Here is a 14,894-nt window from a genome sequence, read left to right on the forward strand (position 1 = left end):
AGACGCTGCTGACGATGAATGAAAACTGCTAATGTGTTCTTTATCCCTTGTTTATATCCCGCCAATTCAACAGGCTGAACTGATACTCAAACAAGACGTCGGTCTTCGTCTTTTAGCACACAATTAACCAATCAGGCCTTTGTTGATAGAGAAGAGATCCAAAAATAAAGAAATCAAAAGGAATTTGAGATTTTGTTTTCATCGAAGGCTTTGATTGAATAAAAAATTTGAAATATTATTGGTTTAAGATCAATTTCAAGGACGTGCTTCAACGAAATATTCACATAATTTTTTTCTATCAGTTGTCAACAAAATGAGAAGCTTCATTATCAAATTGAGTATCGTCGTGCAGGTTTGTCACCCTTGGAGTTGAAAAAAAAAGAACAAGATTTTGTGTGTGTGTGTGTGTGTGTATGTGTGCGTGTCCGTGTGCGTGTGTGTGTGTGTGTGTGTGTACCTTGATGGAGGATCTTTTATTGGCCTAAGTCCCCACCCGGCTGGAGAACAGCTGTGGGACAGTTGGAGTGGGGAGGCCAGGTTTTTTGGATTGAAATTTGTGTTAGACTGTGTGTCTGTGTTTAGCTGTGTGTGTGTGTGTGTTTAAGTGTGTGTGTGTGTGTGTGTGTGTGTGTGTGTGTGTGTGTGTGTGTGTGTGTGTGTGTGTGTGTGTGTGTTTGTCGGCCACAATCTGGCTTTGGCCAGACTCTGCTCCCATGCCCTGAGCCCACTCACAAGCAGCCCAGCTTTGCATTAAACAGTGTTCCTTCCGCTTGACTTGGTGACAATACTGTGGTCTCAGCTCTTGATGGCTCCTATAAGGGGGCCCCTCTCCTCACCCTAGGGGCCAGTGAGCCACCCACACTGGCGGTGGTGGTTTGGACCCCTGATTAGCACCTCACCTGGTTCTCCGAGGAGCTGGCGTCATCCCCCAGGAGCTCGTTGCGCACTTCGTCACTGTAGGCGATACGTGACCTTTTCTGCAGGGGGAGGAGGAGGAGGAGGAGAAAGAAGGACAAAAAGAAGAAGAAGAGAGAGGGGACACAGAGGAGGGCAGAAAAAGAGAAAAACAAGTGGGGAAATATGGCTTAGTACTGTCGGCGATGAAAAAAACACAACAGGCATTTCTTAAGCACGAGAGCCCCCTAATGGAACTCGGTGACAAGTCACACACATGCAGGTTGTCTGGATGCGTGTCTCTGTGTGTCAGCGTACCTCTACAACACATGAACTGAAAACAACATGTCGAGAGTTGGTGCCCATGCCTCCCATCCAAGGTGATATACTCTACCTAGTGCACTTGTGCAACAGCAGTTGCAGAAAGGACTCCCCCCCCCCCCCCCTCCCCGCCTCCTCACTCCTTCCTCCCAACAAGCTTGCCCACTTAAACAAATATAAGTTGAGGGGATGAAAACCCTGATCTTGTGTGCATGGAGAGGCTGTGGAACAGGGGGACAGGGGAGAGGGCCGTGGAGATGTATTATGAGGAAGTATCACTTGTCAGCGCTAAATCTTTTCTGGGGGCTGTCACTGCTGTCATCTCAGTGCTGTGGCAGGCTCTGTGATAACGCCAATGCTGAGACTCAGACAGGGAATAATTCATCACCCAATGGCGGTCCATCGGATTTGGGGTTGCCTCTCTCTCTCTCCTTCAAACACACACAAACCATTTCTCTCTCTTTCTCTCTCCCTCTCCCTCTCTCTTTTTCCCTGTCTCTAGATAGGATGGAATAAGAGGGAATGCCATGTCCAAAAAAAAAAAAAAAAAAGGAGACAAAAAAACAAAACAAAAAAAGACACACACATTTCATACACACTTCAGAGCATGCCACCTGCGACTGTCGAAGAGTGGGCTGCCGTTGTACCGCTTGTTTACAGACGCCCGACCCATGGAAGAAAAAAAAAAAAAAAAACAGCCTCTTGGCATGCCCTCTAAACTAAATACACACCAGCAAGCAGACACAGAAAGTGTTTACTAAGCCTCCTTCGCGTTCTCTCCCTGCCGTGACAAGGTTTCTAGGTGGGCTGCAGGAGGTGGGCAAAAATCAAAGAAGGAACACAAGCATAGGAATAAAAAAAATAGCACTTTTACTCCACTCGAAATTCTTTCTATTGTCTATATTTGCTCAGTTCTGCACTCAAAATAAACAAAACAAAGTAAGAGAATCAGTGAAGGAACACCAATTACCTAGTGGGGACATTTTTTCTTCTTCTCTCAAATACAGTATCTTTCCCCTGTATCTTTTTATTATCAGAAAAAAAAAAAAAAAGTTTGCAGAAGCTCCCGCACACTGTACTTTGATGCTACCTTCTGGAAGAAAAGCACAAATCAAACTTAAAAAAAAAAAAAAAAAAAAGAAAGGAGAAAAAAAAGACAATTCCAACCTCAAGAGTGATGATATCAAGTTCCTTGATTGAAATAACTTTGGAGCCAATCACAACAGGGCCAGTTGATTCTTTTTCTTTTTTCTCTCCTGATAATCTGGAGCACTGAGTGGAAAGTCATGGCTGATGTGATTTGGTTGTTATTATCGTGATGGTGAGGGCCACAGTTCTCTGGAGTAATTACTGACTCGACCGAGGGCCTGATTGACCTGGACCACAAAAACCCATTAGATAAAGAGCGCACCCAAACAATACTGAACCACGGGGACCTTAGCCAGCCGCAGAACGCCCACTGTGGGGAAGAGAGGAGATCGACAGCACAGAGTCAAATCAAATAACCCACCCCACACACACACACACACACACACACACACACACACGCACGCACACACCACCATAACCCCCCCATACACATTAGACTGAAGCACGATGTCACAATGTGCTCTTAAAGATGGTTTAGAAACGGGGTTTTTCATTGTGCCTTAATACAAATTAATCCAGTTATGAACTCTTACGTTTATAATGACTGTAAGAGCACTTCATTGTGTAAACGGAAACAACATAAAAAATCTTAAGGCCATACAGTTACAGTGCATTTAAAAAAAACAACCTTAAATCACTTTCATATATAGAGAGCGTAAAAATGATATATTTTTCCATCCCTCGTCTGTGTATTAAAAATATATCTAATTAAACACTCACATTTTGTATAAAACTACATTTTTGTTTTTTTCTTCTTTTTTTAATTCAACTTTTATTTGAGCAGGTAATTAACCCTCCGAGATCAAGATCTTTCACATGGCTGACGTGGCCAAGAAGGCAGCAGCGACACACGTCACAGTATCCCATCAGATGATTTCTTTAAGTTCTCATTTGAGCATGCATATGAGCACCGTCTTCGGTTTCGGGGTAAATACGTGGTCACTGGGCTGGATGTCAGCACGTTCAAAGAAACCTCCAATTGAAGTGAAAGAAGAAAGACAATAAGCATCAATTTGAATCCGGCATGTACACAAGGCGCACACGCACACACACACACACACACAAACATATTTGTTGCCAGGAAAACACCCACATATTCCATTTAAGTGAGAGTTTCATCTTAAAGAGCTGCAGTACAACTTGGGGGGGGGGGGAGAGAGAGAGAGACGACTCCGGCAGTAATTGAGGCGAGGAAGCCTGGGAGAAGCATTGATTTGAATGTTAAGACTTACGTCGCCTTCAAACCACACGCAGGGGTTTTTTTTGTTTTGTTTTGTTTTGTTTTTTTGTTCTAAATATCTGTCTGTTACAGATGAGTGTGTGACGCGTTTCTGCAATGAGAAGAGTGCAGATAACAAAGAAACTATAAAGAGTGGAAAATGTCATTGAAATGAAAGTGTACCTACAGTATACACTCCAGGTTTTGGATTCCCCCTCTGGAAAACAACACATTCCTGAGTGATTACTGTCTGTCTATTTGATGTGAGACACAGACAGCTGTGCAACACTGACTGCTTAATACAGTGACAGATTGTGATTATAAGTTAAGGTGTTTTGAAAGAAATCTCTAAGTGACAACAGGATGAATGCTGAGGTCAGGGAAACAGATATCAGATACCTTTTCTATATTAAATCCCTCTTTGCTATAAAGAAAACGCACTGAATCGCTCTGATTCTACCTAAAGCAGAGAAAGACCGAGCGCCGTATCTTCTAGGCGTAACCAACTAATCAGGCTTTGTAATCTAAAAAAGAATGAGAGCTTTTCAGAAGATACCTTATTGCTTAGGAAAGAAAAAAGGATGCTTTTTTAAATCCTTTTGAAAGGTCTATCTTTTGTCACTTTTTTTTTTTTTTTTTTTTTTTTTTTAATCTTGGGTAAGAATTTGCTTCTATTCCCGGAAGCACAGGAGGAAAAAGTACAAAGGTACATCTTAACTTTATGCAAAGTGGCCTGCCTTTAAAACTCCACACATCCCGTCAAATGCAGCGATGGAAGGTGCTGCTGTCCTGTCAAAAACCACACGTTTTGTCTGTTGACATGGAGAGCAGACAGAAAAAAAAACAAAAAAAAAAACAGATTCTTCGTCTTTGCCCATCAAACTGTAATTACATATGCATGCATAACAATTCATATCAGATATGCTAATCAGCTCTGCGTAATCCTCTGAGCTGCAAATTATATTTATTTAATTATAGCAAATCTATGGATCTTTCCTCTGTGCAGTTTCTTTATAGTTTGTGGACATGCACGAGTATATCTTGTCTGAATTAATGCAGTTTTTTTAAGTTCCTCAACGGTCCACAAAAGAAGAATGTTTGGTCTTAAAAATGATTCTACACTAGATGCATTATTAACTCCAAAGTAATGCCCTTTCACTGATTTTCACAGCCAGCAGTAAATGTCTTTGTAATGTAAAAGAAAAGTTTCCTATCTCAAAAAAAAAAAACACACCATAATTAAAATCAAATAAACGGATATTTATAAACATATTTCAATGCCCTCCAACTCTCCTACATGCTTTTCCTACACCGTGCGACGACTGATACAAGGACGAGCGCAAATGATTGTGGCGCCTGGAAAGCGGGAGAAAAAAATGTAAACAGTTCATTAGATGGGAAATAAAAGGCGTAAAAATACCCAGGGGCAGAATGTAATGAGGGGCCCTGAAGTTACTCCGCACACGCTTTTTCCCTTCAATTTTCTCGCTCTTTTTTTTTTTCTTCCTTTCCTGTTTCACCCCTACACACACGGCCTGTGGCATAGCATGAAGAGTAATTAACCATATTCAATTTACAGTACTATGTTCCATTACAGGCTTGTTCACCGCCGGGAGAGCGACGGGGCATTTCCAAATTTAGAAGGAATAACGTTTAAGTCCAGCTCCATGTGTCAGCCTGACACTGGCATTTAACCGTCCATTTTCTTTACTCTTAGAGCTGCTCTTTAAAAGTGCAAACTTATTAAAAGCACCATTAAAAAAAAATAACTTCATGTGAGCGAACGGTGAAACTTTTCTTCCAGAGTTTCACATTCTTGAAAAATTAGAAACCAAGAAATACAAAAAAGGAGTCAGCTCAGTAATGACATGTCAAATGTCTTTGTGTGCTGGACTTAAAGGTTATCGATATCACTTGCTGTTCCTCCCCCTGCTGGGATTTTTTTTTTTTTTCATAGGTGATGTGTGGACCAGTGCCAGCAGGTCCCACTCTGGTTCCCCCTCCATGCACAAGTGGAAGAGAAGGGGGGGGGGGGGGGGGGTAGTCAAGAGGTGGACTGATCATGCGGCATGGCGTTAAAAGGAAGCTGAGACCTTTAAGCAAGGCACAAGTATCACAACAGCATCTTAAATAATGCATATCTGCTTGGCAGGGGTTTAAACACAGACTCCACGCAGCCCACAAAGGGAAAACACACACGCACAAATTGTTGCCTTGCGTCTTTCTTTTTTTTTTTTTTACTCTCCTTTAACACAAACAAATCGGGGCGAGGTTGTTCAATTAAGTAAGAGCTCTTTTTCAATGCATTTGATATATTATCAGACAAAGGGAAAGAGCTACAATTGGGATTGTCACAGGAGGGTGTCATTTGTGCCTTTGTTTCATTGTGGTCTTTGGTGTCATCGAATCCTCCACTTCTGACTGCTGCTGTGTGTGTGTGTGTGTGTGTGTGTGTGTGTGTAGCAGTGTTACTGTATGAGCGACAGAGGCTTCTGTGAGCCTTTGCATCCCGGGGAAACCTCCTTTAGAGAGCGTACGCGTGCGACATATGTGAACGCTAGCCCGGTGTGTGTTCTCTTCCCCCTAATAGAAGAGCAGCAGTGGCGGAGGAGCCGGAGCCTCAGATAACAGCATGGGGCCTCTCATTAGCTCACAGGTTGGTGCTTTGGTGGCTTTGACGCACGCCGTATTGTGTTCCACTCGCATGGCAAACCTGAAGAAGTCGCAGAGAGGCGGTTGTGGGGGGAAAAAAAAAAAACACAAATAAGGGTGAATGATCAACCGTGGCGAGGTGATAAATGAGCCTGCGACATTTCTAAACAGGTACGAGGTGAGCAGAGGGGGGAGTTGGCAGAATATAGCAGCTTCTAAAAGAAAAAATGGTTAAGGTCAGACACAAACTTATTTTTATTAGTTTTATTCAATAAGATATGAAAATGCCAATGTCAATTTTCTCTTTGTATCGCTGAATCGATCATTTTCTATATTGGATCACAGGAGAAGTGGATTTTCTCTCAGGGGGGGAGAAAAAAAAAAAAAAACAACCGCTTAGCTGGTGAAAGACTATTTTATTCTGATACAGGCCTTTCATGCTCGTACCTCTGTGATACCGGTGGTGTATTTCCCTGTCAAAGTCATTTCTATTGCTAAGTACAGCCGAGATCAGTCAATAAGCCTAACGACTGTACCCACAAAGCGAGAGGCCGAGAGGCGGCGAGTGTATAAGGAGAAAAAAAAAAAAAAAAAAAAAAAAAAAAAAGAAGAAGAGGAGGGGAGGGGGGGTCGCAAGTGAACTCCAAACAAAAGAGCAAATTCGAGGAGGGCTTTGATTGAAGAAGCGCCATATACTTTTTGAAGGCCGAGGGATCATCTCTCGATGGTTATTTCTTTAAGGCATGAGGGCCCGATTAAACCCAATATTAAAATATGGAGGCGCTTCTAATGAAAAATCAAAGGCCCCGTTTCCCCTCCCACACCCCCCATCCTTCCATCTCTCTTTCCCTTCCTTCTCTCATGTTCCGACAGTTTCTCTCCTCTCGCCCGTGGACGTGAAAGGAGAGGGGACAGGAAGAGAAAGACAAGAGGGAAAGTGTGGAAAGAAAGACAGGAGGAGAAAGAAGGAGAGGAAGTGAGGAGAGAGAAGGGAGAGGGTTATAGAGATGAGGGACCGAGGTGCTGGTGGTGCAAAACAGAGACAGACAGCATTGGTTGGAGGAGTAAATCAATAGAGCAGAGCCGTCGGGGAGGCGGGCAGCCAGGGCAAGCAGAGAGGAGAGGAGAGGGGGAACCTGCGCAGGGGCCCGAGCTCCGATCACAACGCTGGCTTCTGGCGTGCAGTGGGGAATAAAGTGGGCCTCCCCGGGTCAGCACCAGAGAAAAAGGTGAGATTAGAGGAAAGTGGAGGAGGGATTTTCACAGAGGGAAGGTGGGAGGGGTGGGAGAGGTGGGTGTTAGAGGATGACGAGGAGAGAAAAAGTGTGTGTGGAGGAGGAAGGGGGGGTGTTAGGAGATGTGCATTGCAGGATACCTGGCAAGCCAGGGACCAACCGGCCCATTAGCCTGTGGCTACCTACATATGGTTCAGTGAACCCTCTGCTGAGAGGAGCTTCTCTCCTATCAGTCTTCCCATCTTTTTTAAAGAAAGAAATACCTTCACTTTTAACCCTTTTTCTGCTTTGGAAAGAGCTTCACTCCTGACCTCGATTTATGATTCATTTTTTGTTTGATGTCTATTCTTGGAGTGTTATCTAAAATTGAAAAATGTAATAAAAAAAAATAAAAAAAATAAAAAAAACCTAGACACAAAGGGAGAGGAGTCGGGGCCTGCTGAGCATGTGCGTGTGCGCTTCTGTCAGCGGACACGCACATAAGACTATCTCCTTCAGTGCTTTTGCCTTTTCTTGTAATGTGACCATTGTTGGTGCTGAATAGCCCACTCATTAGCATAAGAATGCCGCAGCACATATAGGGACTTAGCCAGATCATTATCTCTATATATTTATGTATACTTTGTTATTTCACTAGCCAGAACACATTCAAATGCTGATGAAGCCACGAAGCCCCCCCCCCTCCCAAAAGCCCTTCCAACATGTGCCCTCCTGAACTTCTCGATACACTTACCAGTTTCCTGGGAGTCTGCAGGTTTTAGTGTTGGAATTTGCAAAAGTGTGGTTCGAGAACTCTGCGAAATAGTCAACTCTAGGCCACAGGCATGACCTGCTTTCAACCTTTCAAAATCAGATTTAGAAACAAAAGAAACACACTATATTGATCCCAGAAACAAATTGCACACATGAATGATTAACAAAAACCAGTGTTTGCCGTTTGTTCTTTTGGTAAAGGTAGCTGGAAATGTGAAGGGATCACTGTTGACTTTTAAAAAAAAAAAAAAAAAAATCCATTGAGAGCTTCCGAGTTTGGTTTTTCTTCTTAACGTCAAAGTCGTGGATGTTTCGTGTATGTTATAACATGAAAATAGGGGGGGGGGAGGAGTTTGACAGTGCAGAACAAACAAGTTCTGGATGAGGGGAAGAAATCGAAATGTTTACATCTCACTTTACGAGTAGAATGATGCTCTAATGGTGGCCAACCTCTGGAAAAATATTTTTTTTTTAAAAAGGAATTTACAGTACCGTACAGTAATTCATCTTCCACAATGTAATTCTGATCAAGGCCACAGCCAGAATTCACTGGAGGCTTCAAAACCCAGCAGAGAAAAAGGCAAAACTGTTGGCCGCTGAAAGCAAAAAAAAAAAAAAAAAAAGCCACTTTGCCGTTCTCTGTGGCCCGCTGCCTCATTAGGAACACTTAGGACGAGAGGAGGAAACTAAGTTTAATTGTGTGTCTGTGTATGTGAAGAAGAAGAGGAGGGGGGAGGGTTGTTAACAGGCAGTAAAAACATGTGTAAACACGTAGCTTTACTGTAAGTATGAAGAAACACAAATGTAAAGATGCCTTCGTCCATTCACCCCTTTTCCTCTCTCCTCCTCTCGGAGTCTTACTTATTAAAAAGCAAATGCTGCTGCCTAAAATACAGAAGAAAAACACAGACCCAATGATTCATAATATATTTCATAAATACTTCATGAACGTCTTCGCCATGCTTAAGCCAGTCTGGTGGAGAAGAAGAAGAAGAAAAAAAAAAAAGAGAAAACACTGTCACCTATTCTAGTACCCGCTTGTCAGCACATCACTGGGGAGTGGGTGTCACATGTCACTTCTGGTTTACACTGCTGCGTGGGACAGGCTCGGTGCACGGAAACCGGGGGTAGGACAGAAAGAAGAACAGAAGGAAAAAGTGGAGGGGAGGTGAAAAGGGGAGTAAAAGAAAGGAGGAGGAGGAGGAGGAAGGGGGTGTTATCATATCATCGCCCCCATGTCTTTACATTCCCCCCCCCATCACACCCGTCGCCTTATTATCTTTGGCCCCCACTCACTCCAGTCACTCAATCACACAAGCCCCGAGGACAGCGAGGGGACCTGGGAGGGCCTCGGCTTGCTTCGTGGCAGACTCAGCCAGACAAGCGTCTGAAAGCTATACTGATCGCTGTCAGGGAGTGTGGAGGGAGTGCGGCGACTTTGGAGGAGGCCAGGAGAGATAAGCGAGAGAGGAAACGATCGCGTAGATAAGGATAACGGCCGAATTTGCACACTGCCAAACAAAACCTGTGCTCCAGGCATAATGCAGATACACCCCCCCTACCCCCCCCCCCTCCCCATCCATACTGACAAGTGTTAACATAAAGAGACGGATAGGGAGGAGAGGGTGATCTGCCTACAAATTATGAGGCTGATGTGATTTCTTTTTTTTTTCCGCCAGACAACTCCTGACAAGAACTCATCTTGTTAATGACTGTAAAACTATCACGAGGATGACAGTATAGCAAATGATCTCGGAATTTATTCCCACTCCTCTGTCTGCGATGCTTTTCTTGGCGCTTATCATATCTAGAAAATGGTTTGCAAACACATTTCTTTGTGATAGATTTGCACTTGTATTTGCGGCAGCTTCAATTTTTTTTTCCAGCGCGCTCCTGGTCTTGTTTTAAACCTTCAGTGCTATTTAAAAACATACTCAATTCAAATATTTGTCTTGGAAATACACTTTTGTGGCAGCATGCTTGTAACTGTGATCATATTTAGTCCAAAGCTGCCTGGTATTCGTCATACTTTTTAAACAAAGCTGTGGACGCATAAAACTTTGTAAAAAGGTTTTGGTTCAAATCAGTTAATCACCATATAAATAAAACATAACCATGTATGTTTTTTATCTTTAAAAAAAGAAATAAAAAGAATAAGAAAAAACTCGTTCACATTTCTCATGGTACATGGTACTTCTGGACAACACATCATTTTGTCCTTATTGTGACACCGTCCTTCAACCCAGATTTGACCCCTCTGCTGCTATTACACCATCAAACCAATAGAAGAAAAAAAAAATGGCTTCAACACGAGTGACTAAAGGCTAATCCGTAAAAAAATAAATAAATAAAAATCCCATCTTCGTGTCCATAAAGACGACATGGAAAAGCCTCCAACGCCACAAATCCATAAAAGGCTCGGGGAAGACATACTGCGCGCGACAACTTCCATATGAAAGATGTTATTCATAAGAAGAGAAGAAGATCTATTTGTTTACATCTTAAATCTGCAGAGCAAGTATACAGAAGGAAGAAAAAAATCCCCATCAGTTGAGGGAGTCCTTTTAAAACTGGTTAGGAGTAATTAGACTTTGGTGTCATTGATGGGTTGTTAAGCAACACACCATGAAAAGAGTCAATCTGCCTTTGCTTCTCTGTGTCTAATAAGAACAAGTAAGCCACGGCAACCTAAGGCGATTTAAAGTGTCTAACATCCAACTCATGTTGTCTGTTCGCAGGAGTCACCACGACGAGGACAGGGGGGGGCCAAACAATGAGGACCCTTCAAGATGGATTACAACCACGCTCGTTTATAAATCTCTACTAGTTTGTTCTACTGTGGCAAGTACAGTGAGGCCTAAATATCCCATCAAAACTCAAATCTCAACGTAATTCTCAGCATCTGGTTTACAAAAAAAAAGTATGTTTTCAGAGCTCCTTCAGACAACTAACAGAACTTTCTGGTAACTTTGCAAACTCTTCTTGAGTTCGCTTTAGGTTGCTAATTGCGCCAAATATAATGAGATTTCCGACCATTTTTTTTTAACTACGTTGAGCAATATCCGCAACCTTGAATTGCCTGTGATAACTCAAACAATTAACGGCCAGCATTCCCATCAAGAGCCGGGTAAATGAAGGTCATTCCAATCTTTAACCACTTTGCTTAGTTATATTTAGTTGGGAGGGAGGGCTTTAGTAATACATTCAAAGGTAACAGTTAATATGCGAAGAAAAGTGAAGACAAGTTAACAACGAAGAAAACAGAGTTATCAAATTGAGAACATGTCCTATACTTTAAAGGTTGTATACTTAGCACACGTCCTTTACTTTATAGAATGTATACTGACAACATGTTCTATACTTTATAGAATGTATACTGACATGTTCTATACTTTATAGAATGTATACTTAGAACATGTCCCATACTTTATAGAATGTATACTGACAACATGTTCTATACTTTATAGAATGTATACTTAGAACATGTCCCATACTTTATAGAATGTATACTGACAACATGTTCTATACTTTATAGAATGTATACTTAGAACATGTCCTTTACTTTAAAGTATGTATACTTAGAACATGTCCCATACTTTATAGAATGTATACTCAGAACATTTCCTATACTTTATAGAATGTATACTTAGAACATGTCCTTTACTTTAAAGGATATATACTTTGAAGATGTCTTATACTTTATAGGATGTATACTTAGAACGTGTCCTTTACTTTAAAGGATATATACTTAGAATGTGTCCTTTACTTTAAAGGATATATACTTAGAATTTGTCTTATACTTTATAGGATGTATACTTAGAGTGTGTCCTTTACTTTAAAGGATATATACTGAGATGTCTTGTACTTTATAGGATGTATACTTGAGCTTTACTAATTACCTAGGATGTAGAAGCAAACTCAAGAAGTATCTGAAGTTAAACAACAATATGTCATGTTACAATGAATAATTTGGTACCAGAGTAAGTCAGGAGAAAATCAAAGTAAATTCGAGAAACGCTTTTCAAAAGGAAAGCAGTGACATAGAAAATATACTTTAAAAACGCTGGAAAAAACCTCATGCATAGTATGAGATGATATGATCGGGGTAAGTCAGTGATCATTAAGTTGTTGTCTTCAACTTTTACATTTTCTTCCTGGTAATTGGAACCAAAGGAATCGCCAGTTACAGGAGTTTGCCTTGACCTCATTGATGGTGTGTTTACATTCGACATACGTCCAATAATCTTATATGAAACGTCGTCTCCTCACTCACAAGTTCTCATAAAAAGGTCATGTTCAAATTCATTAGATACAGCTCCTCAACTGAAAGCCACTATGTTAATTACTAGAAGGTTGCAGATAATCACCACTTATGAAACCGATACATTGAGGTAAATCATTATTAAGAAGTAAACGAGTAATGAGTACCGACAGCTTGTTTTTTTCCTCCATTGCATTCACCTTGGTGTACCTGGCAAATAAAAACTGTTCAGCTTCTCAAGGTCGGGCCGACTCTTTGGAAATGCATTAATTATCTCTCTGGGCGGACACTAGAAGGCATTCTATCTAAAAGGTTTTTATTGGAAGAAAAGACAGTCCAGACGTGGTGCGCACTTGACCGTGACTGTAGCTCCGAATAACAGCCCATTAGACGATCAGAAATAAGAAAGAGATAGACGTGTCCCTGTGACATGCACGACCCACCACTGCTCGAACGGTCAGGGAATAAATGAAACCGAGGAAGCATTCAAAGAGACAAACGAAAAATCCTCCAGCCTTAGTTTCAAATACTTGTGAATAGATCTCTTTTAAAATGACGAACTGCACATTTTGTGCTATGAAAACATACTCATGCAGCTCATGTTTTTGTCTACATTTCAAAAAGGAACACTGATGCTTGGTAATGAGCTACATCTTCGTGGTCCTTGATGAAACAGTACACTGCATATAATGACAACAATAGCTTCCTATTTCAAATTAAAGTTCAACAAATCAATTAAAGTGCCTTGACCTGTGCTGGAAGAGATCATTTTTAAAAGATTCAAATATGAATCTTGTTGTACCTTGAAATATATAATGCACTGATTAACTTTTCTTCGAGTCAATGATCCTTTCCAGAAAAGACTTGGATATGGAGGGGGGAAAAAAAAAAACGAGGAAAAAGTCACCTCTCCGAAAGAACTAAAGCAGGTTGAATATCGGCAAGAACAGCTCATGTCAGAAAGATTAAAAAAGACCGTCCTTTTCTATAAGTCATTAACTCAAATCGTATTTATTTTTACCTCTTTAATTAACTTTTAGAGAATGAGCAGTCTGGAAAAAGAAATACGAAATGAAATGCATTAAAGTTCAGAGCCAGATTGCTTAAATGCACTCTATAGTAACTGAGCTTCAACACAAGGACATTTTGGTCACGTTCTTTTTGAATCTCTATTACAGAGTTTAAAGGATGAGGTCAGACATCGTTATAAGTGGAAGGATTTATCATAGCGGGTCCACTTAAGACATCAGAAAGGCAAAGTAATTGCTAAATGTGCCCAATATTGTCCTTGTCATACACCTCAGGTTAAGGCGAAATTCTTAGAGCGATACCGCCATCTGCTGGAAGAAGAGATCAACAACGACAGTGGCTAGTGTGAGAGTGGGAGGGGGGGATCAAAATAAAAGCATCCCAGTCGATCTATCAGACAAGAAGCACTACCTGAGTTTTGTTTGTACAGGCCACATGATCACTCCATCAAAACAAAGGTTTTTGTAATTGTTTGAAAGAGAGCGCTTTGGAGGTTACTTTTTTTTTTTTAAGATAAGAGGCACTTGGAGATTGAGGTTTACAAAAAAAAAAGTATGTGTTGATAAGTTTGACCAAATTTCTTCAAAGGTTGCAACACATTTCATAACATAAGGGACATTTTTATCGCATTTCTCAAAATGATTTGGCTCATATAGAGAAGTGAAATGTAGTAAACGGCACCTGACAACATGGACTATATCATTGTTTGTATTTTGTACATTGATGATATTGTATTTAGATTTGCTAACATGTCTCCTATGTTGTTTACATTTGGTCTTATTACGATTTATTGTGGGGGGTGGGGGGGGGGGTGGTTGATTGATTTTGGACGTGTGTTAAATATAGAGGGTGTCCATGTCTGCTTCAATGTTTGTGCTTTTCATTACAGAATTACACTGAAATGAACTTCACAAACAAGCGGCTTTGTTTGACTTGTTTAGCCCCGTGAGCCGTAAGTTCACTTGACCGTGAGACATTTGAGATTTGTTCATATTTTGAGAGACACAGATCAAACAACGCAACATGGAGGATCTTTAAAAAGCACAGAGAGGACAGACTTCTCCAAACATATAATGACAACAGAGTCGACCGAGCTGTGATCCAATGTTCCTCATTGCTCACATTTACTATTAACAGGCTACGTCACTTTTTACTCACTTCCTCTAAAGTGGATTGTGTTTGGTTAGACACAGCAGACATCTGGAGACCCCTGCCGTCCCCACTGGGACAGACGACACGTGGCCCCTTTGAAGACGGTGTCTCTGTTTACTTGATAGATTTCATTAAATTAAGCTTACGTTGGGCCTCTTCTGTGCCTGATCAAAGCAGCTGCTAAGAGCCGTGTCACCCTGCTTGCCCAAATAGCCATCAAACAGGATTT

At 41.3% G+C, this 14,894-nt stretch overlaps 1 protein-coding gene across 4 annotated transcripts in view; it reads right to left on the bottom strand.

Moving 5' to 3' along the window:
- vti1a (vesicle transport through interaction with t-SNAREs 1A) overlaps positions 1-14,894 on the bottom strand; it is a 115,728-nt gene that overhangs the window by 89,851 nt on the left and 10,983 nt on the right. For all 4 annotated transcript variants that reach the window (XM_079333792.1, XM_079333794.1, XM_079333791.1 and 1 more), the window contains exon 4: positions 900-977. In XM_079333792.1, the coding sequence (XP_079189918.1) occupies positions 900-977 (78 nt within the window). The remainder of the gene's footprint in view (positions 1-899; positions 978-14,894) is intronic.

This window comes from Symphodus melops (assembly GCF_947650265.1).
Source record: "Symphodus melops genome assembly, chromosome: 21".
Taxonomy (NCBI): Eukaryota; Metazoa; Chordata; class Actinopteri; order Labriformes; family Labridae; genus Symphodus; species Symphodus melops.